Source organism: Barbus barbus (assembly GCF_936440315.1).
Source record: "Barbus barbus genome assembly, chromosome: 39".
Classification (NCBI taxonomy): Eukaryota; Metazoa; Chordata; class Actinopteri; order Cypriniformes; family Cyprinidae; genus Barbus; species Barbus barbus.
In genome coordinates this window covers 10971097-10997213 of record NC_136717.1, presented here as the reverse complement: position 1 = coordinate 10997213, position 26117 = coordinate 10971097, and the positions used below count along the sequence as shown (strand labels likewise).

General features: G+C 40.4%; 1 protein-coding gene across 1 annotated transcript in view; it reads right to left on the bottom strand.

Annotated features, from left to right (window-relative positions):
- Window positions 1-25114, bottom strand: part of LOC306858282 (thyrotropin-releasing hormone-degrading ectoenzyme-like) — a gene marked incomplete at both ends in the record, with an annotated part of 118434 nt that extends 93320 nt beyond the window's left edge. Inside the window, 3 exons of the mRNA XM_079398728.1 lie at window positions 15752-15878; window positions 20690-20960; window positions 24426-25114. Of these exons, the coding sequence (XP_079254854.1) occupies window positions 15752-15878; window positions 20690-20960; window positions 24426-25114 (1087 nt within the window). The remainder of the gene's footprint in view (window positions 1-15751; window positions 15879-20689; window positions 20961-24425) is intronic.
- Window positions 25115-26117: the final 1003 nt, after the last annotated feature.

Sequence of the window (26117 nt, the reverse complement as noted above, 5' to 3'; positions counted from 1 at the left end):
AGGTTATTGTATGAGTTTCAACACTATTGAAGACAAGCTGCTAAAGTGACTCGTTTTGGAATTTGTCACATTATGATGTCATAGTTCCCAATTTAGCAGTGGAAAACACAGTCTTTTTATTGCCTTGCTTCTGATCCTAACAGTAGGAAAGAGTGGATTAACTTTATTTCTAATAGTTCCAGATCGTGTCAGTAAGAACCTGGCCGCTGGTTCGCTTAATTTTACTGTGGATTTTTTTCTAAAGAAGACACAATTCAACGCAGGATTTTCAGAGAGACAGTCTAAAAGACAACTAAAAGACAGTCCTGCCTGACTAACAGTGTTTTTATCATGTGTCACCATTGCTTTGTGTGTTACAGACAGTTTGATATTTACTGAGTATTTTCACATAAATCAAGTTCAAGTTGAGCTTTATTGTCACGGTGCTACATAAGTACAGACATACAACAATGAAGTAAAAAACACTATAAACCTATACACAACTAACCTACTGACAGATTTAACTATAAGTATACTATATATATGTATTTACCCTATACAAACTAAAAGAATAAAGGATAAAAAATACAAACTATACGAATGCTTCACATAAATATTACCCTATACAAACTAAAAAAATAGAAGATAAAAAATACAAACTATACAAATGCTTCACAAATACTGTACATGTGCAAAGAGAGACATTTGAGTCAGTAGCTGGTTGGGGAACAGTGCAGGATGATTTGTAGTGCATGAGCATGTAAACATACATATATTGCTTAGTCTTTTGTGGGATTGTGCACACGCAGCAGTATGTGTCCATAGTGCACATAGTGTAAAGTGTCCATAGTGTAAAGTGTCCATAGTAGGGGTCGACCGATATGCGTTTTTCAGGGCCGATACCGATTATTACAGACCAAGTAGACCGATAACCGATATATTGAACCGATATATATGTCTGGTGTAAAAATGAAAATGAATGTCAAAATTAAGAATAACAAGGGCTCTGACAAAAACGGCCTTCCCTAGTGTTGGTTGCACTTCTTACTCTTGTCTTCCCCCATGCATCCATCTACAATAAGGGTAATATATAAAGAGAGAGTTAAAAGTGGGGCCACTGCATGCTTCATGATTAATCCTATGAATACTAAATACTAAAGCTAAACAGCTTGGGGAAATGTAAGTATTTGGCTTCAATAATTTACATGTTAGAAATGTATGTGTAATAGCATAACCTCTCATAATTCTTCATTAATTATTTTCGGTTGACTAAATCATAACCTACAAGAGGTGACTATTCAATTCATCATCTAATGCACATCAGTTGATTAATTTAAAAAGCGCAATGTATATAATAAGTGTAAATAATTTAATTGTCTTCATAGCTCCATTGTAGAGGTTGCGAAGAAGACCGCAACTATTTTAATGAAACTATAACACTAATAGCCTGTTATAGGCACACTTGGTTCAATAGCCTATTGAAATGTCCCAATTTCCATCATCGTAATCTTGGCCTATGTGACAGTAACTTAATCTTGGCCTATGTGACAGTATCTTAGTCTTGGCCTATGTGACAGTAATTTCCATTAGTTTTCATTTACAGTGCAGTGCAAATGAAGGCATAAAACATTAATTTAATTTATCTTTTAATCAAATGAGAGTTAAACTATTTTTTGGCAAACAAATGTGTTTACTATTAAAATTAAAACATGTAAGAAATAGCGTATTGTGTGATTGTTCTTTTAAACAAAAGTTGTAATAATTGTAGTAGCATTAGTAAATAAACCGATTTTATTTTGACGGGTTGCCATGAGAACCTCTTAAGTTTCTGTAGCCTATTTATGATATGACGATCGTTTTACTCAAACGAAACAGTCAAATGCTCATGAAGTAACTCTCAGAGCAGTTCTGGGGATGATGTTCATATATTTATGTCCTCATTTAGTGACATGGCAGATGCGGAAAACACCGCGAGCGTGGCGCACTTCAGTGTGTGTGTGTGTGTGTGTGTGTGTGTGTGTGTGTGTGTGTGAGAGAACTGATGCGTGATGAAGCAGCACCAGTTAGCAAGTGCTTTCGGTGTGAGAGTGCCTTTAGTCTTCCACGTTGATTGGTCGGACTCCTGACTCTCAACAAATCAGATGCGCGGTGGGCGGAGACTGCTCTAGGCCACAGAGTGGTGAGTTCCGACAGGCTGCATCAGAGCCAAATAGCGCGTTTCAAAATTAAATAATTTTATCGGCACATCGGTTTTGAAAATGACCGATACCGATTATCATAAAAATGCTTAATATCGGTGCCAATAATCGGCCAGGCCGATAATCGGTCGACCCCTAGTCCATAGTGCACATAGAGGAGAGTGTGTTACTACAGGTGGTTTGTACAGGCCCACTCACCTGTGTGTAGCACACTTCGAATTGCACAAAAAAAATAATAATTTAAAGTTCCATACAGTTTTTCTTTGGTGTGGTAAGGTTTGGGGTGGGGGGTGGTCCATGTTTCAGGAGGTAGGGGTTTGCATGGGGTTTCAGAGGGGGGCAGGGTGGTTTGAGTTCAGGGCTCTCACAGCTTGGGGGAAAAAGCTGTTGAGCAGTCTGGCGGAGCGGGCTCTGATGCTCCGGTACCGTCTTCCTGATGGTAGGAGCTGGAAGAGACTGTGGGAGGGATGGGTGGAGTCCTTCACGATGCTGTTGGTTTTGCTGGAGCATCGTGTAAGGAAAATGTCCAGGATGGAGGGGAGAGGGGCACCGATGATCTTTGCAGCTGTGTTCACTGTCCGCTGGAGGGTCTTGCGGTCAGCAGCACTGCAGTTCCCATACCAGACAGTGATGCAGCTGGTCAGCACACTCTCAATGGTGCCTCTGTAGAATGTGGTGAGGATGGGTGGAGGGAGACTTGCTCTTTTCAGCCGGCGGAGAAAGTGTAGGCGCTGTTGTGCCTTTTTGGAGAGTGACATGGTGTTGGTGGTCCAGGTGAGATCCTCTGTGATGTGCACCCCCAGGAATTTAGTGCTGCTGACTCTCTCCACAGTCGAGCTGTCGATGGTCAGTGGGGGGTGGTCAACGGAGTTTCTCCTGAAGTCCATCACAACCTCCTTTGTCTTCTCGACATTGAGGGACAGATTGTTTGTGCCACACCATTCAGCCAGCTGTGCCACTTCCTCTCTGTAGTGCGTTTCATCGTTGTTGCTGATGAGACCTGCCACTGTTGTGTCATCAGCAAACTTGTTGATATGGTTGGAGCTGAACTTGGCAGTGCAGTCGTGGGTCAGCAGTGTGAAGAGCAGCGGGCTAAGCACACAGCCTTGTGGGGCACCTGTGCTCAGTGTGGTAGTGCTCGAGGTGTTGTTGCCGACACTGACTGACTGAGGTCTTCCAGTTAGAAAGTCCAGGATCCAGTTACAAAGGGAATTGTTAAGGCCCAGCAGGTTTAGTTTACTTATGAGCTGTTGTGGGATTATTGTGTTGAATGCCGAGCTGAAGTCAATGAACAACATTCTAACATAGGAGTCTTTATTTTCTAGGTGGGTAAGAGCCAGGTGGAGGGTGGAGGAAATTGCATCGTCCGTAGAGCGGTTTGAACGGTATGCAAACTGGAGCGGGTATCCCCAGCCTCCCCAAGTATCCCCAGCCTCCCCAACACACCAGCGTCCATCTGTGAAGGATGTAGGCTGTCATACAGACAGTTTTGTGCTTGCGTGCTCCTACAGTGTGACGGCCGGCCTGACATTTCGCCTAGCGGCCCAACGGCCTGTCTCCTCACTGTCATAATCAATCCAATTATAGGATTACATCACACTTTATTGAACAGTCCTCTGGGAGCCAGTTTGTCCAGATCTAATCCGCATTATAAAATCAGACACTTCTGTTGTTTGTGAGCTGAGGGATTCTTGAGTTTTTCACTCTGCTCTTCTCACTGAGCCCCTCAAATCCCTCTTCAGCAGCATCACCATTCATCTTAGGGGCTTTATCCTTAAAACCATTTAAAGAGGCCATAAATACTTAAATACCATCATCTTCCATCATTTCCATAGAGCTTCATAAATCAGCATAAACAGACAGATGGCCATTAAACTACAGCTTTCCCCTATGATTGGTAGATGTGAATCTGATGGAGAAATGAAGCATTTATAAAGGGCACAGTTCTCTGTATTTTATGTTTCTTTTTCTCTCTTTCACTTTACAGTTGATCCTAAACATCCAATCAGCACGAGCCGCCAGCCGTCTCACAGGTGATGAATGAGGCTCCAGTGCAGCTCTGACTAAACCAGTGACAGCATTACTTTCTCAGACAAATGACTCTGATCTACGGCACAAACTGAGGCTGAATTAAAGCCTGTAATAGGAGTGAAGACGGGATCCTGCAATCAAACACAAAAGTGGGTGAAACTAAACTTCAAACACTTTCAGCACCACACACACACACACACACACAAAGTAAAACTGCTTACAACAGCAGAAGTCTGGAGTGATGGCAGAACCATGAGCCCTGACAGCGTGAGACTCTTTGTGTTTAGCGGTGAGGTCAATATCATTAACATGCACTCAGCAGGGTGTTTGCTCTTTAGTGTGCAGTCAATATATCTGTTTTTTCACTCCTCCTTTCCTTAAAAATGTTCTGTAGTAGTATTTATATGCCTCATATACACCATGGCACTATAAATCATGGTAATGAATTATACAATATATTGTACCTGGGGTTTTTAAACTGACAGTGAGTCACTGGGGGGGGGGGGGGGGGGGGGGGGATTCATTTAATCAATCAATCAAATTATCTAAGTTAGATGGAAATTACATTAATTATTTTATTCTATTAACTGTCAGTTTTAGAAAATAAGACAAGTGCATATAGTTTTGTGTAAAAATCGAATGTACCAACAAATCTTTTACATTAATTTCTAAATGTTCATTTCTCCTTGCTTGCTGTTTGTACATTTTGTTGAATCTTTAAATTTTAAAAATAGTTTGTTTCATAAATACATTTAAATAAATTTAAAGGCAATATCATTTGTAATATTTGTAATAAATATATTGCATTTAATTTAGCAAGGGAAAAATGTTTTATTGTAATATTATGCATATAAAATATAAATTGATCTTAACAAATAAATGAAAACAGATCTGAAAATCATATTTGAGCCATCAAAAAAGAAAAAAAAATACCATCACATTTAGATGGCACATCAAAGAATATCAAATATACATTAAAAATGTGTTTTTATTATTGGAAGCAATATAATACCATAGTAAAGACAAGCAATAGATCACCAGTTGTATTTTGGATATGTTAATATTAGACAAGTTAACTTGTTTACCCAGCAAAAATGTATCAGCTTTGCCAGTTTTTCTGGTGAACACTAACCAGAATAAACTCATGCTGGTCTATGGCCTGTTCAGGAGAGTAAGAACTTGATCTTGATCTCACCTTAAAGGCGATACAGATACAGAAGAGTCAGACAGCAACTGATTAGCGGCTTCAGCACACCTGCAGTATGGCCAGAATATATCAGTCCTATAGCTGTACCTGAGGATTATGGGAAAAACGACACTCACACTGGGGAAAAGATTACACGGGACACCAAACTCAACTGACATCACAAGCTGCCGGAAACATCACAGCCGTGTTCCCCTGCTGGATTTTTTTCTGTATAATCTGATGTCTGGATCCCTCAACCATCAGCAAACTTCCTTTTTAATCTTTTTAAAGGAAACAGCAGAGTTCCTCCTCGCTGTTCTGAATCTCCATCTCTGCTTCAGCTTCAGGTTTGAGTCTCAGCAGGAGGCGGACAGAAATGATGGACAGAATCGATAGACCAGAGGGCTGTAGATTTAAGAAGGAGGCTGATAGATGAAGAGACAAGAGGTCTGTGACATCGCCTTCGGCCTCCAAACAAAGCAAGACCTCGACTCAGCAGAAAGAGTGAAACATGGCTCCAGCTTTCATAATTTCTCAAGCGCGCCGAAAACACACACAGCTGTGATTAAACACACTAAAGGTCACTGTGTTTCCTTGAATATAGCCGCACTGCTGCTGCCAGAGCTCTGAAAGCAGAAAATCAAGACCGAAGAACTCAACGCAAAAAATGACAAGTGTGAAAAATGAAAACATATTGCAACATTGTGGAAATGTTGGATCACTCTTCATACTGTAGTGTACTCACAAGAATCACACGAGAGACACGAGAGTCCATTCATTACAGCAGAGTTTGAAATTAGCATGCTGCTGAAGACATGACACACAAACAAGCATTAAAAATACACAAGTATCGACAAAAAATACTTGCACAAAAATAACTAAAATTAAAACCGAACATCTATATACATATATATTTGGACACTGACACAAGTCCCCCACATTTTCAGGGACTCAAGTGTAATTCGACAAATAAATATAATCACAAATAAAATGTCATTGTACTATGAAGCACCGCCCAATCAACATTGCTGCATTTGACTGAATCTGGGCAGAGAGTATATCCCTATTCACTTCAGAATTCTTCCGTCTGCTTCTGTGTTCTGTCACTTCATCACTAAACACCAGTAACCCAGTGCCACTGGAAGCCACGCACGCTCATGCCATCACACTGCTCCACCATGTTTCACAGATGATATTGTATGCTTTGAATCATGAGCTGTTCCAAGCTTTCTCCATGCTTTTTTCTTCCTGGCATTCTGGTAAAGGTTGATCTTAATTTCAGCCGTCCAAAGAAAGTTTTCCAGAAGTGGTCTGGCTTGTTTTAGATGTTTTTTGGCAAAGTATAATCTGGCCTTGTTTGCACCTTGCGGTGAACCCTCTGTATTTGCTCTGGTGAAGTCTTCTCTTGATTGTAGACTTTGACAGTGACACGTCTACCTCCTGGAGAATGTTCTTCTTTTGGCTGGATGTTTTGAAAGGGTTTTCCTTTACCATGGAGAGGATTATCTGATCATCCACCACTGTTGTCCTCCGTGGACATACAGGCATTTTTATGTTGCTGAGCTCACCAATGTGTTCTTTTTTCTCAGAATGCACCAAACTGTTGATTTGACCACTCTGAATGTTCCTGCTATGATGGATTTGTTTTGTTTTTAAAGCCTAACAATTGTCTATTTCACTTGTATGGAGAGATCCTTTGACCACACTATGTGGGTTCATTTGGAAGCACCAGCTTCCAAATGCAAATGGCACACTTAGAATCAACTTCAGACCTTTTACCTGCTTAATTGATGTAGAAATAACGAAGGAATAGCCCACATCTGTCCATGAAACAGATTGAGTCAACTGTCCAATTACGTATGGTCCCTTGAAAAAGGGGGAGGTACATATTAAAAAGCTGTAATTCCTTAACCTTTCCTCTAATTTTGATGAGAGTACCATCAAATTAAAAATCAGAGTGTTCACTTTAAGCCCATATAGATTATATATAGGTCTCTGACCATCATGGCCTCCTAATCATCCCCTTACACTGATTGGCTTCATCACTCTGTCTCCTCTCCACCAGTAAGCTGGTGTGTGGTGGGCGTTCTGGCGCACTATGGCTGCCGTCGCATCATCCAGGTGGATGCTGCACACTGGTGGTGGACGAGGAGACACCACCCCTCACAATGTAGAGCGCTTTGAGTGCTTAGAAAAGCAGAAAAGCGCTATATAAATGTAATGAATTATTATTATTATTACTATTATATAACTGTAACATGAACATGTTTTTCAGCTATAATAAAAATTGTGCCTGTGTCCAAATATATATGGACCTAACTGTAGCATCTATATAGATACATTTAACGGGGTCATCGGATGCCCATTTTACACAAGTTGATATGATTCTTTAGGGTCTTAATGAAAAGTCTATAACATACTTTGGTTAAAATTCCTCAATGGTAGTGTAAAAAACACCTTTATCCTGTCAACATCAGCTCTGTTTTCAGCACGCTGTTCTAGTCCATGTTGCTTTAAATACTAATGAGCTCTGCTGACTCCGCCCCTCTCTTCCGTGGAGTGACGAGCAGACCATAGAAATGTGTAGATTCCCTATTCGACTGCTCCAGATATGTTGACGCGTCAGCCATCTCGCATTCACCATAATAATCAATGAATATTCAAAGATATACAAGCGTATAAATTGCTGTTGTAGACGCACACAGTCAATGCGCTCAAAGATTCGCAGACCGTTCCAAAAATGGCAGATGGCTTACGTATCGCGGCCCATAGAAACAGTCAATAATGAGGCATCTATGGAGCATACGAAACTTCAACCGCGAAACTGGCTAACTAGCACATTATTAGGAAAAACGATTTGCAAAAATACATAAAAACCCTTATACTCACTTCTTCTGTAGATAAAGCTGGATCACGAATAATTCACGAGTTCGCCCTTGCGTATAATGAACAGAGTCAAGGTTTATGCGTATTTGGCGTGCTGTCCGGGGAGAGGGCTCCGAGCTCTGTAAATTACTCCCGAACCCGGGGCACTCCCCCTGTCCGGGGAGAGGGGTCCGAGCTCGGCATTTAGCCCGGACCCAGAGCGCTCCCCCCGAGCTCCTCCCCACGCTGGGGTAGGAGCGGGCTGATGGTGAGGAGTTGGGGTGGGGGTGGGATGCTAAAAACTGTAGAGAGAATGAAGGTAAGATGGCTTGGTCTATTTATAGAAGTTCTCTCTCGGCTGATAGGATAGACGGAGTGATTGCTGATGGTGAATTGGCCGTGTTAATTATCTGCGCGTGCTCCTCCCGAAATTTGTTAATAAAACATTACTTCGGGAGAACATAGACGCATTTATGTAGATCGGGGATCGGCGCATTCCCTTCAAAATGAAAGTAACGTTAATCCTCTGCATCTTCAGCGGCTCAGATGTTGGGAGTAAATGACGACTGCTATATTCATTATTACATCCAACAACTAAACAATTCAATCGCTTAATCAGAGACATTCTTGTCTTCCCTGCACCGGAATTGGCAGACAGCTCTCAGCTCACTCAGGGCGGGTCTAAGGTAAGACGAATTTGTCAATCAACTATCGTGGGAGGGGCCTGTACAGAATGACGTCATTCTGACAGGAATCTCAGCACAGCCTGATTTGAGAAAGGGGATTTAAAAATGGGGATTTAAAAAAAAAAAAACACTGGGTGGATTTTTATCATTAATGGATGGATGTGTACACACACTTCCAGCACACATTTATGTTCAAACAACTTGTAAAGTGAATTTTGCATCCGATGACCCCTTTAAAAGAATACAAAAATACTAATAAACATGACAAAAACACATCAAAATGACTAAATCTACAATAATGGAGAATGTAAAAAGTAAAAAGCAATTCAAAATAATTAAAACTATAATAGCATCTCAGTGATAGTAAAATTACACTGAGCTTCTAAATGGATTCTAGAATTATGTTTTTGTGTTTAACATTAAATCTGAAAAAAAGCCAAATATAACAATAAAATATAAAAACAAAAGAACACAAATACCCTTTTAGAAATCTTAAATAAATAATTTATATAAACATTCATCAGGCTTCAGGAACGTATGTATCATGTCTTAAAATGTAAGCAGGTTTCTCACCAGACTTAGGAACAGATTTAATGACACACTGTCACACTTGTGTTTCACAATAACAACTGCTCTCACTTTTCTATATGATGAAGGATTCAAACTCGTATTGAAATGCAAAGCAAAGCTCATGTAATATTAATAGAGAAGCTGCAGACACCTGTATGTTTATTAGCATCTTCCAAAAATGAATGTGACAGCTCATGTGATTCATGGCACCTGAGAAGCAGCAGTGTCAAGCGTCTGCTTTGATCATGTGACCTTGTGTGATCTAATAGCTTTTAGGCGCACACACACACACACACACATACACATACATACACATATATACATATATGTATACACATGCATACATTTGTATTAATTCACTGTGAATGAGCTCTCTTGTAATGGAAAGCAATATAAAAGTCTCAGTCAGCGCTGGAAAGTTATTCATTAAAATGTGAGGAAAAGGAAGTTAATAATGGTTGGACTTCTCCTTTTATACCAGACGAATTGAGAAACTGAGATTCCTGATGCTTGTGATGAGGATTTTGGTTTTGTGCTCCAATAAAGAGAGATATATAACCAAAATTAACTCATCAATCAAAATGGCACAATAATGGATGCTGCTGGAATTAATGAATCTGAACCTCCTTCTTTTGAAAAGTCGATTCACATTAGCACACTACCATACTACTCATCCTTCTGTTGCAGTGTGCAGTACATATATTGTATACAGACTTATAATAGATTTTCTATATCTGTGGGCTATTTGGGTGACTAAATGTATATCATTGCATAATGCAATCTGTTTTAAATAAGAGGTAGTATTCAGTCTGTACTGCACAGTATGTAGTAAGCAGTATGCTATTATTCATTTTTGAACATAGCCACCCTTAGAAGAACTTAAAAGGCCAAAGTCGTCGTGACGTATTGTCAAGTATGGTGACCCATACTCGAAATTGGTGCTCTGCGTTTAACCCATCCAAGTGCACACACACAGCAGTGAGTAGTGAACAAATGCACACACACACACACACACACACACCGTGAACACACACCCGGAGCAGTGGGCAGCCATGCTGCAGCGCCCGGGGAGCAGTTGGGGGTTCGGTGCCTTGCTCAAGGGCACCTCAGTCGTGGTATTGAGGGTGGAGAGAGCGCTGGACATTCACTCCCCCCACCTACAATCCCTGCCGGCCGGGGGCTCGAACTCGCAACCTTTCGATTACGAGTCCGACTCTCTAACCATTAGGCCACGACTTCCCCAAAGGTCAGGTTTGAGAAGCACTTGGTAAACACTCGGTAACTCATTCCTCTGTAAAAGAAGAGAGATGGAGAGTGTCTGTTAACATTCATCAGACATACATCAGCTTTGTGATTCTTTTATAATGTGCCTCATTTTTCATCTCTAGTGAAATACCCTTCAGTTTTATGGCCGTCACTTTCACACCGATGGTGAGTCGCTTTCAAAACTCCCCTCGTCCGACCTTGATGATTAGCTTTAATGAATTCTAGAAGAGATTACCATTATCCTTGGGATTTTTTGTATTAAGGGCCCGACCCAGAACATTCACACAGAGATGGGCAGAGATAGTGATCGAGACTCAAAAATGAGGTATTTTAAAGTGCAGTTTATGCTTCAATTTTTGAAAAAGTAGTGAGGGATGATGGGTAGATTTTGTGAGTCAAGTTTGGGGGAGTAAGGACACTGAAAGGCCAAGTAATAAATAAATAAAAAACCAAGGCAAAATGAAACTATAGAGAAATGACAGTGTCACAGTTGTATTGATAATAATAAATAATGATGTGTAGAATAGAGTGGAACGGCGCAGTGAAAGGCGACCTTGCAAGGGGCATGAACTGCAAAAACGAGTGAAGAAATGAACTCATTCAAAACAGGAAAGTAAAAAAACAGTCCCATCCACCTTAAAACCAGTCACTCACCTCAGAAAATATTGTACATGCTGCATCTGAAAGTGTGTCTGCTGTACGTGAGCATCAGATGTCCTCAGACGTCCTGCTGTCAATCTTTAATATCTCAATCTCTCAGATTAATACTCATAGTTTGATCTCCAGATCTGGAGCTGTGTCACTGATCTCCCAAGACTGAGGAAATTACCCAGAATGCTCTGTTCTCACTGTAATCTCATCAAGTAGGGGTGCCCCAAAGATGACTGTGATAAATGTCATCATTCCCTTCATGCAGTGGGTTGAAATTAATCTGAAGGTCACAAGTGTGTGATTTGATCTCTAGGTACATGAGCTTTATATGATTCAGCCAGTGTGGTGGCTTCTGCCAGTGCTATGAGGACTCATTCTCAGACTCTTGGGGTTTTGATGCCAGAATTTAGATTTTATTATCAGAGACAATAAAACCGAGAGACCCTGCAGAGAATCTCTCGAATCTGTGTTCGTACCCTCTTATATACAGTTTTTTCCCCTAAGGCGTGTTCAATACATTTCCTATATCGTTATTTTTTACCTTTTTTTGGCCATGAGCAGACAATAGGCCCCAATTTATGTTACGTTAAAGGAATCATGTTAAAACAGGTTAAAACTGTTTTGACATCATGTCAAAACAGGATGTGCAGCTTTACCTTAAACCATACGTCTGCACATTCCATTCTTCTGCAGGCCTCTACACATGCAGGCAGATACAATTTTTGTATCAATTTAAATGATTCAGCCAGAGGAGCTTGTTCCTGGATCAACATGCAGAAAGTTCAAAAGGAAAAACAGCCAGAGCAATGAATGGCACTGGTATTTGATTGGACTGATTAGTTGGTGTTGGACTGGATCTCTTCCCAGTGTCCGGCTCATACACACACACACACACACACACACACAGACAGACAGACACACTGCTGATCCTTTCAGCACTTTTAACAGCAAAGGCAGATTAACCATCTACATTTGTCATGCATTCGATTTCCATTTGCTTTTGTCCGTATCTGTCACTCGCATGCTGCTGTCAAGACTTAGAAGAGTCCGGAGCGACCTGGCCTCTTTTTGATAGATCATTGATCTCTCTCTGGGAAGCACTTACTGTAGATCGATATCTAAGAAAGATCATGTCTCTTAAAGGATGTGCTAAATGCTACTTCAAACATTCACAGACTCTTTCTCTTGACGAACAGATGATGTGCTGCATTACAGTCTTCATAGAAGCAGATTATATTGACCGCAGACAAAACAACCAGCTGGCAAGTCAAAATTAAAATAAGAATAAAAACATTTGGCAGTGAGTTTTTACTTTTAAAGATGCTACCATTTAAAGGCATCATTGCGCATATATTTATAGTTTAGTATATATACTGTGCAGTATCCAATAATCAATATAGGCTAGTATTTTCAATGAATTTCTTCAGTTCCCTATAGCTGATAGCTCACTCAAAGAGCCTTATTTTCAACTACCATCTGAAGAGTCCATTTTATCATCCTACTCTGAGCAGCATCTCATTTGATATACAAATTGACTCGGTGTTTGAGCACTAGACGGTAAAAAAGGCTCTTGTTTTCTGTAGAATTCAACTTAGTCTGAGAATTAGCCGTCAAGTGTTTTTTGCGGCACACAGATTTGTGAGGGTGAAATGTCTGAAAGAAAGTGACTGCAAACGCTCACTGATAACCAAAGCATTTATTTATCCATTCACCATACACTTTATTTGGACATTCTACTAACTTTAAGTAACTTTGTAACTACATGTCAACTACTTTTCAACTAATTCTCATTAATTTGCAACTAAATGTCTACTAACTCTCAGAGTAGACTGTTAGGTTAAGTTAATAGAATAAGTTGACATATACTTGCAACGTTTCTCATAGTCAGTATGTTGTGTGTTTTGGTACCATCAAAGTAAAATGTTAGAAGAAATTAAGCAGACAGTCTACTAATACTCTAATGACTGCTGGTTGACATGTAGTTGCAGATACTTACTGTTAGTAGAATGTCTAAAGTGGACTACTGAAATAGTGTTACCAAAGAGCGTCCTCACAACAACTCCCAAAAGCATCAGACAGTTGGATTCTTGCATCTAAAGACACTTGTTAATGTAATGAAAGCTAAATGGATGAAGGGTGTTGTGGATGCAAACATACTCCGCCCTGATTCTTCATGGACTTTCATTCATCTTATTATCATTCTGCATGTGACTCTTCTAGAAGCTTTTGTGTCAAAGGCATGAAACTGATTACTGGTCATCATACGACAGTATTAACTGCTACCCCACAACAAAGTCCATTTTCTCCTCTGGTTTACATCATTCCTTGAATCTCTTTTTCATCCTCTTTGAGAGCGAGAGAGAGAGTGAATGAAAGAGAGGAACAGAGAAAAAGAGAGTGTTTGGTGGCTCTTTGTCTCTCATTTGCCAGTCACAGTAGATGGCGGCTCTGATTAAGTTGCTCTAATTGGATCTGCTTTAGATTCGGCAGGTGAACAATGGCTTGCTTTGATTGAGTCGTGTTGCGCTTTGGCCCATCGTTTCTCAATCTGAGAGAAATCGTTACGCCATTAGCGACGGATCACATGCCAAGAGACACAGATACAAAGAACTGAGTCATTAAGTCAAAGAAGCAACAAAACAAATGGCCTAAAATCTCTCAGGTTGAAGAAACATTAAGAACCAGAGTGTGAGGAAATGCTTTCAGCTGCTCTAACAAGCTTTTATAACACGTCTGTGTGAGGCGTTTCAAAGACTTAAGATGTAATCTGTCCTTAACCTGTACGCTCTGATTTTATTTCTCTTTTGCATGAGTAGAATGACAGAATGTCCCTTTTTCGAGACCAGAGGGGCTGCAAATGCTCCAACACTCAACACACAGATGGTGCCTTTATGTAACACAGGGCATTCTAGGACATGCGCCCCCCCAAGTTTGTCTACTTTCACTCGCGCCCCCCCCCCCCCCCCCTTCAGCGGATGGCTGAAGATTTGAAAGCTCGTATTCGTAAATCTTCAAGGCAATGTCTCTGAATTAATTGATGCTCGCGCCCCCCTTGACAGGTGCTGGCGCCCCACAGGTTGAAACAGACATATTCATTACATCCACATCATTTTTCATATTCATGCTGTAATCATTTGACCCTTAAATTTAGCAATGACATGCAACATTACGACGAATGTGTCAAAAGTATCTTAAGGTCACCAACTCGGTTTGAAAACAAAGTTTGTTTGCACCAGCAGCATCCTTGATGTGACATTTGAACAACCAGACCTGTGCAAAATGAAGGTTGTGAAAATCTGCCGCCTCAGTAAAGATTTCAGTGTGTTTGAGAAGATTCAGTGAATTGATCCTACAGGACGTCAATTAATAGAGCTGCAGTAAGGAAAAATTAGCTGCACGAGGGCATGTTAAGAGGTTTTAAAAGATGCCATTCCTGATCTGATACTGTAGGTCACTTGGTATAAAACAGTCTGTAAACAAGTTATAGATTATCACGTATCCTAAAAAGAATTTCCATATCTATGAGGCATAAGGCCTCATAGGTTGCTGTGTTTTGGAAGATGCTAGCTGGTCATTAGCTGCTGCAAACTTGTAGGCTGACTGGCAATTCCAATACACAGTTAACAGTTTAAGCTGGGTTTACCAGGAGGTGAAAATGAGACTGAAAGAAATTCATAAAGAAATCGCTGAAATGTACTTTGAATATCGAGAGGGTCTTAACCCGATTAGCAAACGGCAAATGCTTCCCAGAGAACATTTGAGAGAGTAAGGAAGCATGATTAATATCACATGCACACTCAAATACACACACGCAAACACACGCATTCACAGAGGAAGTGAGCAAGCAGGGGAGTAGAGTGAAAGACAGAAGGCCAGAGAGACTGATGGCTATATTCAAATGAATACAGAGAACTGACAGGAACCCAATGGAGCGAAACACTGGCACAGAGAGAGTCTGATGTGAGCCAGTCCAGCACAAGCGCACGCACTCTTACAACAACATACAGTAGCACACACATCAATACAGTGGCAAACGCACACTTTAACACCACACGCATGGTGTGTGCTCCAATTCCCAAGACCAAACACAACCACAAACAGCCTAAAATGCTTTTAGGATCAATAAACGCAAGAACGGAGTTGCCACTGACACTCCTTCACCTCTTTAGATGAGCACAAGAAAAGGAAGTCAAAGAAACAATTGGGAGTACAAATGGAACATTGAATCACCTGGTTTCCCATGAGAAGAACATTTATTGCCCGTTTCAAAAGCATCACTGAAGCCAGACAAAGCTGAAGACATTTCACCGCCGTCTTACCTAATTTAGGGAGGGAATATTTGACTTTGAAGTAATCCTGGTAAAACCGCAGGAGTCTCTTGGTGATGTGCAGAGCGTAGTCCCCTGATCCGCTCTGTATGGCGTCAGGTCTGGCGTACAGCCGAATCTACAACAACGCAACATAAGAGGAGAGAGAACAAAAATAGAAGTGTGTCAGGTGCTGAATCTATGGCTCTTATACGGCTCTGGGTTTATTCCTGAATTCCCTCAAGGATAACAATTGTGGACCTGAAAGATTAACTTCCAAGGGTAATCCATGGTGAACACATCTGCCAAATGGCTTTTTCTGGCTTGTGAATTTTGCATTTGCCTTTCAAGTGTACTTGTCTTCACCCCTCATGCAGATAGTCTTGTTCCTTCCAGTTTTTGTATAGTTGCTTGTTCAAATCAGTTTGTAATTTTTTTTTTTGAGTCACTGCAGAGTTGGTTGGATTGATACATGGTTTAATGTTTTATTAAACAACTCATTTAAAATCCTTATCGACTGGGAAAAAAATGTACTTCAGAACCAAGGCCACTGAAAAAGTAGGCAGCCTGTTCTACTGGAGTTATGACACCTTTAAATGAACTGATTGCACTTTTATAAACCATAATGTTATTGGACTGTAGCTGCTGAAAACTCCTTCATACATTTATGTTTAAAATTTGATTGTCAATCAATTGTAAGCAAGCTCTTTAATAAAATAACCTTTTACACATTCGTCTCTGGAAACAAATTAGATTTCCATGAAAAAGCAAAGACAAAACATTTGCATTATCTGAACTATGCATGTGAGAGAAGAAGTGAGAGAGAGGGGAGAGAACAAGTGTGAGAGAGAACGTGTGTGAGGTGTGGCTCTGTGGGAAATGTATTTCCACAGTAAAAATGATCGTGGACTCTTTTAGCCGAAGGCTGATGCCAGGCATGGGTTTCTGAACGGGAATCCATCTAGTCAGAATGAATGTCCTCCTACACTAACAGAGTTACAGTGCAAAACAAGCAGGAGGAAAGGCTTTGTTTCAGAGCCTGGCAGCAATGCACATTGAATTATGTGTTGTTTACCTCACATGTTGCTGGCGTATCGATCAGCTCTATGTCTGATATAAAGAAGAATGGGTGGCACTTAGGGCTGTGGAAATGATTCAAAGCTCAATCAAATCAATGTGATTTTAAAACAACCTGTAATTAGACAAAGCGCTCAAGTTGACAATCAAGAGAAGATTTGTTAACAACCTGTTGAGTTATTATTCTATATATGTATGACTGTATGTCACATACTTCAGGCGCTTTACAATTAATTTCTCTTAATGATTTTCTAGTTTTACACAATTTGATTCCTAGCTTGTGTTGTGTAGATGAGTTAGACTGGTTTAACAGCTCAACCAGAACCAAACCAGCATACAGTAAATCAGCCTGGATAAGGATGGATATTATTGGTGGTATAAACTGGTATTTTAATTTTGAAACCTACATGGATATTCTACAGCTAAAAGCATAATTTTGTCCATTAAATGTACTGAACATGCATTTTGATCAGGCTGAGTAATTTCATGAATATGTAATCAGCATATTTAATAAAGTGGTGTTGAATTTTTATTAGATATTAAAAGAACATTTGTCGTCTTAATGATAAGACAAATAAAAACTGACTGACATAAAACCATTGGATTTAATAATGGCTGCTACAGTGTTATGAATGGAATATGCTGCTTTAAATTAATTACAGTTTTTCTCGATTGCTAAAACACTATAACCAGGCTTTTGAACTAAAATTTCAAAACCATAATACCATTTTTAGTAAAGCACACCCATTTCCCTAAACCAGGGGTCACCAAGTTCGGTCCTGGAGGGCCGGTGTCCCTGCAAAGTTTAGCTCCAACCCTAATCAAACACACCTGAAGCAGCTTATCAAGGTCTTACTAGGTATACTTGAAACTTCCAGGCAGGTGTGTTGAGGCAAGTTGGAGCTAAACTCTGCAGGACACTGGCCCTCCAGGATCAAGTTTGGTGACCCCTGCCCTAAACTATAAACACTTTTCCCCTGCTTTGACACATAAGTCAGATTTGGTGAACTGTTACTGCAAAGCTCTACACACAAATCCCTACATTTGTCAGTGCTCATTTGGAATACACTAGCATTCAATATTGTTCACTCAAGTCTGCACAGTTTGAGCTCAATTAGCACACAATTACTACACTAGGAGTCAAAATTTATACAAATTGAACTAAAGATTTTGAGTAAGTTGCAGGCTTTTGCAGGAAATCCATTGTGTAGTGGTGTTTATTCGAATTGTTTTGAGAAATGCACATGCTTCTTTGCAAATATTACAGTAAGGATGATTCGAGAAATGCACCAAAGCAACTCAATGACTCAAACAATGGCTCCAGAGAGATGTGAAGGAAGAGGTCAAGGACAACACAGAGGAGGAGTAGGGAGTAGAGAAAGAAATGGAGGAAGAGGAAGAGTAGGAGGTAGAAGGAAGAAGAGGAAGAGGAGGAGGATGACAACATGAAAGAGAAAGAGGAAGGGCCAGGGCAAGTTGATGCGTGCCAGGGTTTGATCAGGCATGCAAGAGGATTGTACCCCCGCTGCCTGGCCACGGCCAATTTAGCCTGATGTTGCCTGTCCCAGACCAAAGATGGGATGCTGGGGCAGAATAATAATTTTTGTTGTCGTTTGCTGTATTGTACTGTACTCAGCAGTACATTAAATTAAGAAATAAAACACTTGGGGAGTACCACAAGCAACACTTATTACTGGTTTTTGTATTGTTTTGAATTTATCTCATCAGTGTGTGTGTGTGTGTGTGTGTGTGTGTGTGTGTGTGTGTGTGACTGTTGTAGTGTGTGTGTGTTTGGTTTTTTTTCGAGGGTTTGTGTGTCATATCTGAGAGGAAAGTCTGGTTGTTCAGCAAGACTGAGTTGTTTTGAGTGGAGAGCTTCATTTTGACTGGAATATAGGAAGTTTGGGGAATTGAGTTAGAATTTGTGTATTTGTGTTTAGAGTTTCGCAAAGAAGAGGCATAATTTCAAGACGTGTTTAAGCAACGATGAAACACTGTAATATACCACTTTTTTTATTTTAGCACTTTAGACAGGTGCAGTGAAAAGGGGATATCTGGTCAGAATAGGAAAAGTCTGTTGAGTGTTAGTAAGCCTGCTTATTCTGTGAGAAATCATGGGTTTAATTTGACATATTGTGAATGCAAGTCAGCATATTAAAATGATTTCTGAAGGATCATGGGACACTAGAGTAATGGCTGCTCAAAAACTTTGCATCAGGAATAAATTACATTTTAAAATATATTAAAATAGAAAAGTCCTTTTACATTGATATTACTGTTGTTACTATATTTTTCATCAAACAAATGCAACCTTGGAAAACATAAAAAGGAGCAAAAAAGCAGTTCTATTGCAGTTCAGATACTATCTTAAATGCATCATTACTCATGTAAACATGCTGATCAGTATGCTAGCTCCAAATGCATCAAAAACTCTACATGCTTCATAAATTCATAGTTAAAATTCATGGTTACATTTCCCCACTACTATCTAGAGCCATAATAAATGTATTACATGATGCCCAACCAACTGCTGCAGAGTCTGATGTGATTTTTACATGTGTGTGTGTGTGTGTGTGTGTGGTAGATTAGTGTTTCCCCATAAACCCAGAGTAATAACTCCACTCTCCTCTCCAACGTTCCTCTCCCACGATCTTTCCTCTCGCTCCGCACAGCCGAATCTTTATGATGAATGGTGCGAGGGGGCTGCCCTACCGCTTTAATGTGATTGATGGGGGATGCTAGCATGCGGCTAACTGCTACAAGCCGCAGTGTGGGTATAAGTGCCCCAGATAGAAGCACACACTACAGTCAGCAGTGATATAAAGGAGAGCGTGGTCATGAAGGAGATCAGATTAATTACACTAATATGAGGAGGAGGCCGGCCAAGGGCACGCAGCAGGAACCACTGAGGAAGCCATCTGAGGCTTTGACTGAACGTGATATCAGTAACACGGCGCATAACCATGTCTCTCTGTTGGCAGACAGATGATGCCGCTTAGCCTGCGAGGATTCAGTGCCAAAAAAATAACATTTAAGAGCATGTGATGAAAGTGATACAGCAAATAGTATCTTAATCACTAAACTTCACATAAAACATGTTTATATATGATATATAAAACCTAGAAGAGCTTGTCATGAACACAATCCAGGACATGAGCATAAGTGGATGTTTGTTGCAGACATTACTACTATCCTTTTAAAAGCAATTATAAGACATTGTAGACACTGGACTAATGTTAGTGGAGACAATCTTTTCCATTTACAGTACATCCACTGTCTAACCATTATACTGCCTAAATAAACTTACGGTAAGCTTCATATAAACAAATGAAGGTCTTCTAATGGAACCTCAACTACAGTATATACACTCTACACATCTCACCATTGTGAACATTAAAATACATTGATGAGCATAAAAATGCATCATGCAAATAAAATAATAAAATAATTTTTTAATTCGATTAAACTGCTTAATGAATACTTTTCAGTATTTAATGAAATATATTTACTTGTACACTACCAAAAGTGTGGGGTCATTAATATTTTGTAATGTTTTGCTTACTGAACCCAAACTTTGGGTAGCGTATATTCTGTAAGTATATATTGATTTCTCTCAGCTTATTTGAAGTTTTGTATTGATTTATTACTGCACTCTGTGCAGTGCATTCTGGGATTGTCTTCACTCTGAAGCATACATGAGAGGCTGCCTTAGAATTTGGTAAATGATGCATCTTAAAGCAGAATACCTTCTAGAAAAGTATCTGTGATGCCTTAAAACTCTTCTTACTAGGTTTTAGAAGAGAGTTGTGGAATAATAAAATCTCAGTTTACTGTTTCTAACTTTGAGTTTTAGGTACTTTAAATGCGACTCACCACAACACTGTCTGTAACTGCTTCTCTGTAGGTGAAGTTGCACACGGCCCAGGCCAGGTAGTATGTGGACATGCGGGGCGTCCTGGAGAAATGGTTGGTCACCCATCCGTCCTCGTCAGACGTGGAGGCCTCCACTGGCATGTTAGACAGCGACTGATATGAGCTCTCGTGTTTCAGACTCACTCTGAATGTGGCTTTATAGATGGGCTCGTCGAAACACGGGAAGGCCTTTCTAGCATGAGTCGGTGAGAACTGCGTCACCGCGAGAAACCTGCAGAATAACACCAGCAATGAGAACATGAGAAAGAGGTAAGATCAAAGAAATCTCTGGATTTGAAGAAAGCTCTGCTATTTAAGTAAACCAGAAATGAACAGTGAAAAGTCATTTCACCAGAACTTCATTAAACTGGCTGTCACATGACTTTCCTGAATTCAAATTAGCTCTGACTGCCATCTCTGAACTCATCGCTGTGCATTTTTATCACACTAATGAGCTTCCTGGTTTGAAGATGGACAAAATTGTTACAGCTTTTTGAACCACAGCAACTAAATCACATCAAATGTCAACATGTAATAAATCACACCAGAATTACTACACAGAAATAATGATATATCTGTCACAGCTGTAAACATTAAACCCATCTGTGACAGCATTAGTCAACAAATTGACAGCGTGAACCAATTTAGACGACAAGGAAATAATAAAATGCTGTCAAATTCATCTTACGTGAGGATTGGTGAATTTTAAGTGAATCATTATTAATCTACATTTGGACACATTTACCACATCAGAGTCAGAACTGTAAACAGCCATGGAAATATTCTAGTATATGTAAAGTTAGAGAGAAGGAAAAGCGGTGAGCTGCATTCCAGAAAGCTGCATTATGGACATTAAAGCCCCCCTCACATGGAGATTTGGCTTTGACCACCCACAGCATGAGCAGCAGACGGGGGAGGAGGGTTTTCTGTTCCTGTATTTCTGTCACAACTTTTTACTCTCATTAGCAGCCATTCATGCGGTAACAAAGTATAATGAGTCTATAATGTCCCATCTGTTTACCTCCTCTTCGTTCCACTATTTATAAGTGCTAGTGCCATTTAAACATCTTTACACTACTTAAAGATCACAGTTGAGACACATGCAGGAGGTGATGAGAAATCAGACGACTAACAGACACACAGGAGGAGATTCTACAGGAATGTCAGAGTGAAAATCCCTGCAGCGATACACATGGAGGTGTTTGAGTTTGTTGTCTAATGTGACACAGCTGTCCCTGAAAATGTGTGAAGGATGAAAAAAAAACCTGACAAATCTCCAAAAAGACCAGACGATCAGATGTCTGTTTGAAGTGAACTAACAACACGGTTCATGTGGCCACGTCTAACTACATAAACACGGGTATTTTCTCAATCCTGCGAGATCCCCGCCGTTCAGCGTTCACAAATATACAAGCAGCCAGCAGGCGCTGATTACATTAAACTCAATGATCTTCACAGCCTGTGGCGATCAGAGCTGCAGCTTAATTTATCTAAAAAGTGCTCTTTGATGGACCTTACAATGTCAACACCTTTGTGCTGAATCAAAAATGGGTTTGTTAAAGAAACGTTACACTGAGTTCTTGACATGCTGTTTTACAGCTAAAAGCCGGAAGAAGTCCAGCAGTTATTGCCAAGACAGAAAGGCAACTGGAGGATGGACAGAAGGTTTATGAAGTGTGTCCATGAAAGTGATCCCTTCTGGGTAAAACAAGGTTTAAACATGTCTCAAATGCAGGAAAACCTGGGGCAAAGATTCAAACATGAGCCATTTTCCCTCAGAGGACAAAGAATAAGGAGCCAGAAAACAAGAAATAGATATTCAGTGTTATCTAACTGAAGTCACTTTGAATAAGAGGCTGTAAACGGCTGTAAGACACTATAATTAATACATATATGAGCTTCTGATAATCAAAGGCTCAACATAAAGAACTGAATAATATGATATTGGGAGATCTGGTGGTTTTCAAAAATTAAACTGGGTTGCCTTAAGTGTAAACATTAGCACATTTCAACCAAACACCTAAACCCAACTGTCTAATCTCACTTTGTATATGTGATGTAGTATGGTAATACTGTAACTGCATAAATAGTTAAGATAATGCTGTATAAGAGGGTAATTTTAATGTAACTCTGTGTGGATATTTATGAATCTTTAGCACTGTGCTGGAAAACTTCCCACAGTCACATGCAAGTCTCAATGTCTGACAGTAAATGAATCATTGAGCGTCACATCAGACACAGCTGTGATTTCAGTACCCAGAGGTTTGACTAGCGTTTTTCAGATCTACTTGACCTCTGACCTCCCTAAACACAGAGGAACAGTTACTGTCTGAGACTGAGACAGTGCAAATTACATGCTGACAGTAGTGTTAACTGTAACCTGGATGTTCATATTATGAATGAAGAACCAGAGATGATATCTTCTTTATTTTAATACATGCTATAATAATATTTGGAAAACAGCCACCTTATTAGCTTTGGCAGCTGTGTTTGTAAAATGGTAAAACTTTAGGGACCATTTCTCACTAATAGTTAGTTGCTTATTAGCATGCCTATTATTAACATATTGGCTGTTTAGTAGTACTTATGAAGCACATTCTGGATGACCATATTCTACATCCATACCAATACCTAAACTTAACAATTACCTTACTAATTATTAATAAGCATCAAATTGGGAGTTTGAGGCGAAAGTCGTAGCTAATGGTTTGTTAGTAGCGAGAATTGCAAGTGAGGCAAGGCAAACACACACCTTATGAGGTGCAAGTTGAAGGAAAAAATATATGAATCAGTTAAGAGGCACACTCACTTAAGCATATTTATTAACCAACGTTTCGGCTAATAGCCTTTTTCAAGGTATAATTAGCGAGAATTGCACCTTAAAATAAAGTGTGACCAGTAAAACTTATCATGGCCACGTTGTACTTGACACTTTACTGACATCCTTATATCTGCACATCACATGTCCCTGCGACAATACAATGTTAAGAAGCATTTGTGAGAAGGCAATAAATTAAAGAAAGCCTCACAAAATGTATGTATTTAACTATGGCATCCAGAGTTTCATCAAAAATGCAATGGTTGCTATTACTATTAACCTGAATTTACATAAGATTATCCCATATTCATTAATAATGGTTTTGAATTATCACTGAAGCTATTACATTTTGACGTAAACCATCTTAAAATACTAGTTCGGAGAATAAATTAAGCCAATTACAAAAAGCTTGTTGTTATACTAAGGTGTCAATAAACATCTGCATATCAATGTCAGGCAGGATCAGCATCATGATTCACATACAGTGATAATATCACTGACATGTGAATGTCAGAAGAATCAATATAAACTGTGATCCTTAAGAAGTGTGTGCTTATTCTCATTCTCCCCTAAAAAATATTTTTTATATAATACCATAGTAAAAAAGTTCCTGTGGGAAAACTGTGGTAACTTGGTGACAGCAGGATTCTTCTACACTGTTTGAATGAGATCCCACATTGTTTATTATAGTCAGTAATTAGTAGTACATCAGTAGTAAGTATGGTATTTTGGTTATCATGGTAAATTAATGTAAAAACAATTAATTAGCCCCCAAAAAAGTGCTTAATTGCGTCAAGCAGCATCAACAGTTACCAATGTAACCGGAGAAGATTATAACAACACATGAGAGACTTTGACTCGACACTGAAGCGCTTTTACCTTCTTTCTCCATTCAGCACATAGGAGCTACGGAAGAAGCCCAGGAGCTCGTGCTCGATGTGCGCGTGGAAAGTGATGTTGATCTTGTATGTTCTGAGGGGCTTCATCTCTCTGTGCAGCGCGATCACATACACCTGCTTTGGCTGGTAGTGGAAGCGGCGCTGGATCCTCATGGCGCCCGCTTTCTTGCTGTCCGAGTACACCAGCACCTTCTCCACCTCCAGCCGGTCCGTGTGCAGCACGATCAGCTTCGTGGACTGAACGCACTCAAACTCAATGCGCACCTCGCCGGAGAAGGTGAAGTTCTCCATGGACACGGACAGGCGGAGGTCGTAGTGGCGCGGGCGCAGGGTGGCCGGTAAGCGCAGGTGTCTCCAAGGCTCCTGGCCGTCCTCTGAGTCTCTGTGACTGATGTTAGCGTCCCGGGACTGTTTCCACTTACTGTTGCTGGAGCCGTTAGCGGCCAGTGCCCCGCTGCTCTCCGCGGCGCATTTCTCGAAGCTGACGCTGAGCGTGATGGCGATGGCCGTGACGACGATGAGGGTGAGGATGGAGATGGCGAAGCCCAGCACAAGTCTCTTATTCACCGTGATGTGCTGCTCGGTCGTCCGGGGCCGGACCACCACGCTGTCGGCCCACTGATCGGACAGAGCCCGTCCGTTCCTCATGCTCGCGTCCTCGATCCCCATTATATGACGGATCTGATGTGTTTCATATTCATGATCCACCTCCGTTCACGCGGTGCAGCTTCAAACTGCGGAGGATGAACCGGCGGACTGATTTAAAGGCGAAAAATTCGGCGAAGATCCCGCGAAACGCGCAAAGCTTCGAATAGAATTAATAGAACTGATGATCGATGAACTCGCGCGAATCAGAAGTTCGTTCGGTCAGATGCTGGAGCTCATCGAGTCCCGCCGCACATCCATCTCTGCTCTAACATCAGTCTGATGTGGGTGAAGGTCCAGCACCTGCTTCCTGATCAGTCGCAAGAGTGTTGTGAATATCTCTTGGCTCTGTTCATTTCTGCCTCCATCCTCATCCCTTTCTCTCTCTCTCTGTCTCTCTCAGCCAGTGGGCTGTGTGCGCTCTTTCTCTCTCTCTCTCTCTCTCTCTAGCTCAGAAATTGAGTCTAGTAGGTCCGTCTAAATCTTATGTTCAGTTAAATCACATTTAATTAAACAGTGAAATGTTCAGACAGGCTGATGTGACTCTTCTCCTCTTTCACACACATCGAATTGCATGAATATTCAGTTGAATGCTGGAACTTTGACAAATTAAATGGAAAAATGATACATGAGACATGTACATGTCAAAATCTTACAGCAGCGCTGTGACAGTATTTTCAACACAATTATTACACATCACATATTAGAAGATGTCTGTTTTGTACTTTGACAACAAAAGCATGAAATATGGAGGTGTAATGAGAAATTCAATAAAAGCATTCAGGTTGTGTGGGGCAGTCGAGTGAGCATTTTTTCCCTGTGAATACACAATCTATGTATAATCACTGAAATGAACTACAACTGTACAAAACTAAAGGCTGCTGTCCATGGTGCTGAATCGTAGTACTAGTTCAGCACCACTAAAGAAACTTGATTGGGAAAATGCATTTCAAACAAGGTCACAGAACACTTCCCCCATGTGTCATTGGTAGAAAACACAGATCGACCAGCCCAAGCTTATGCCATT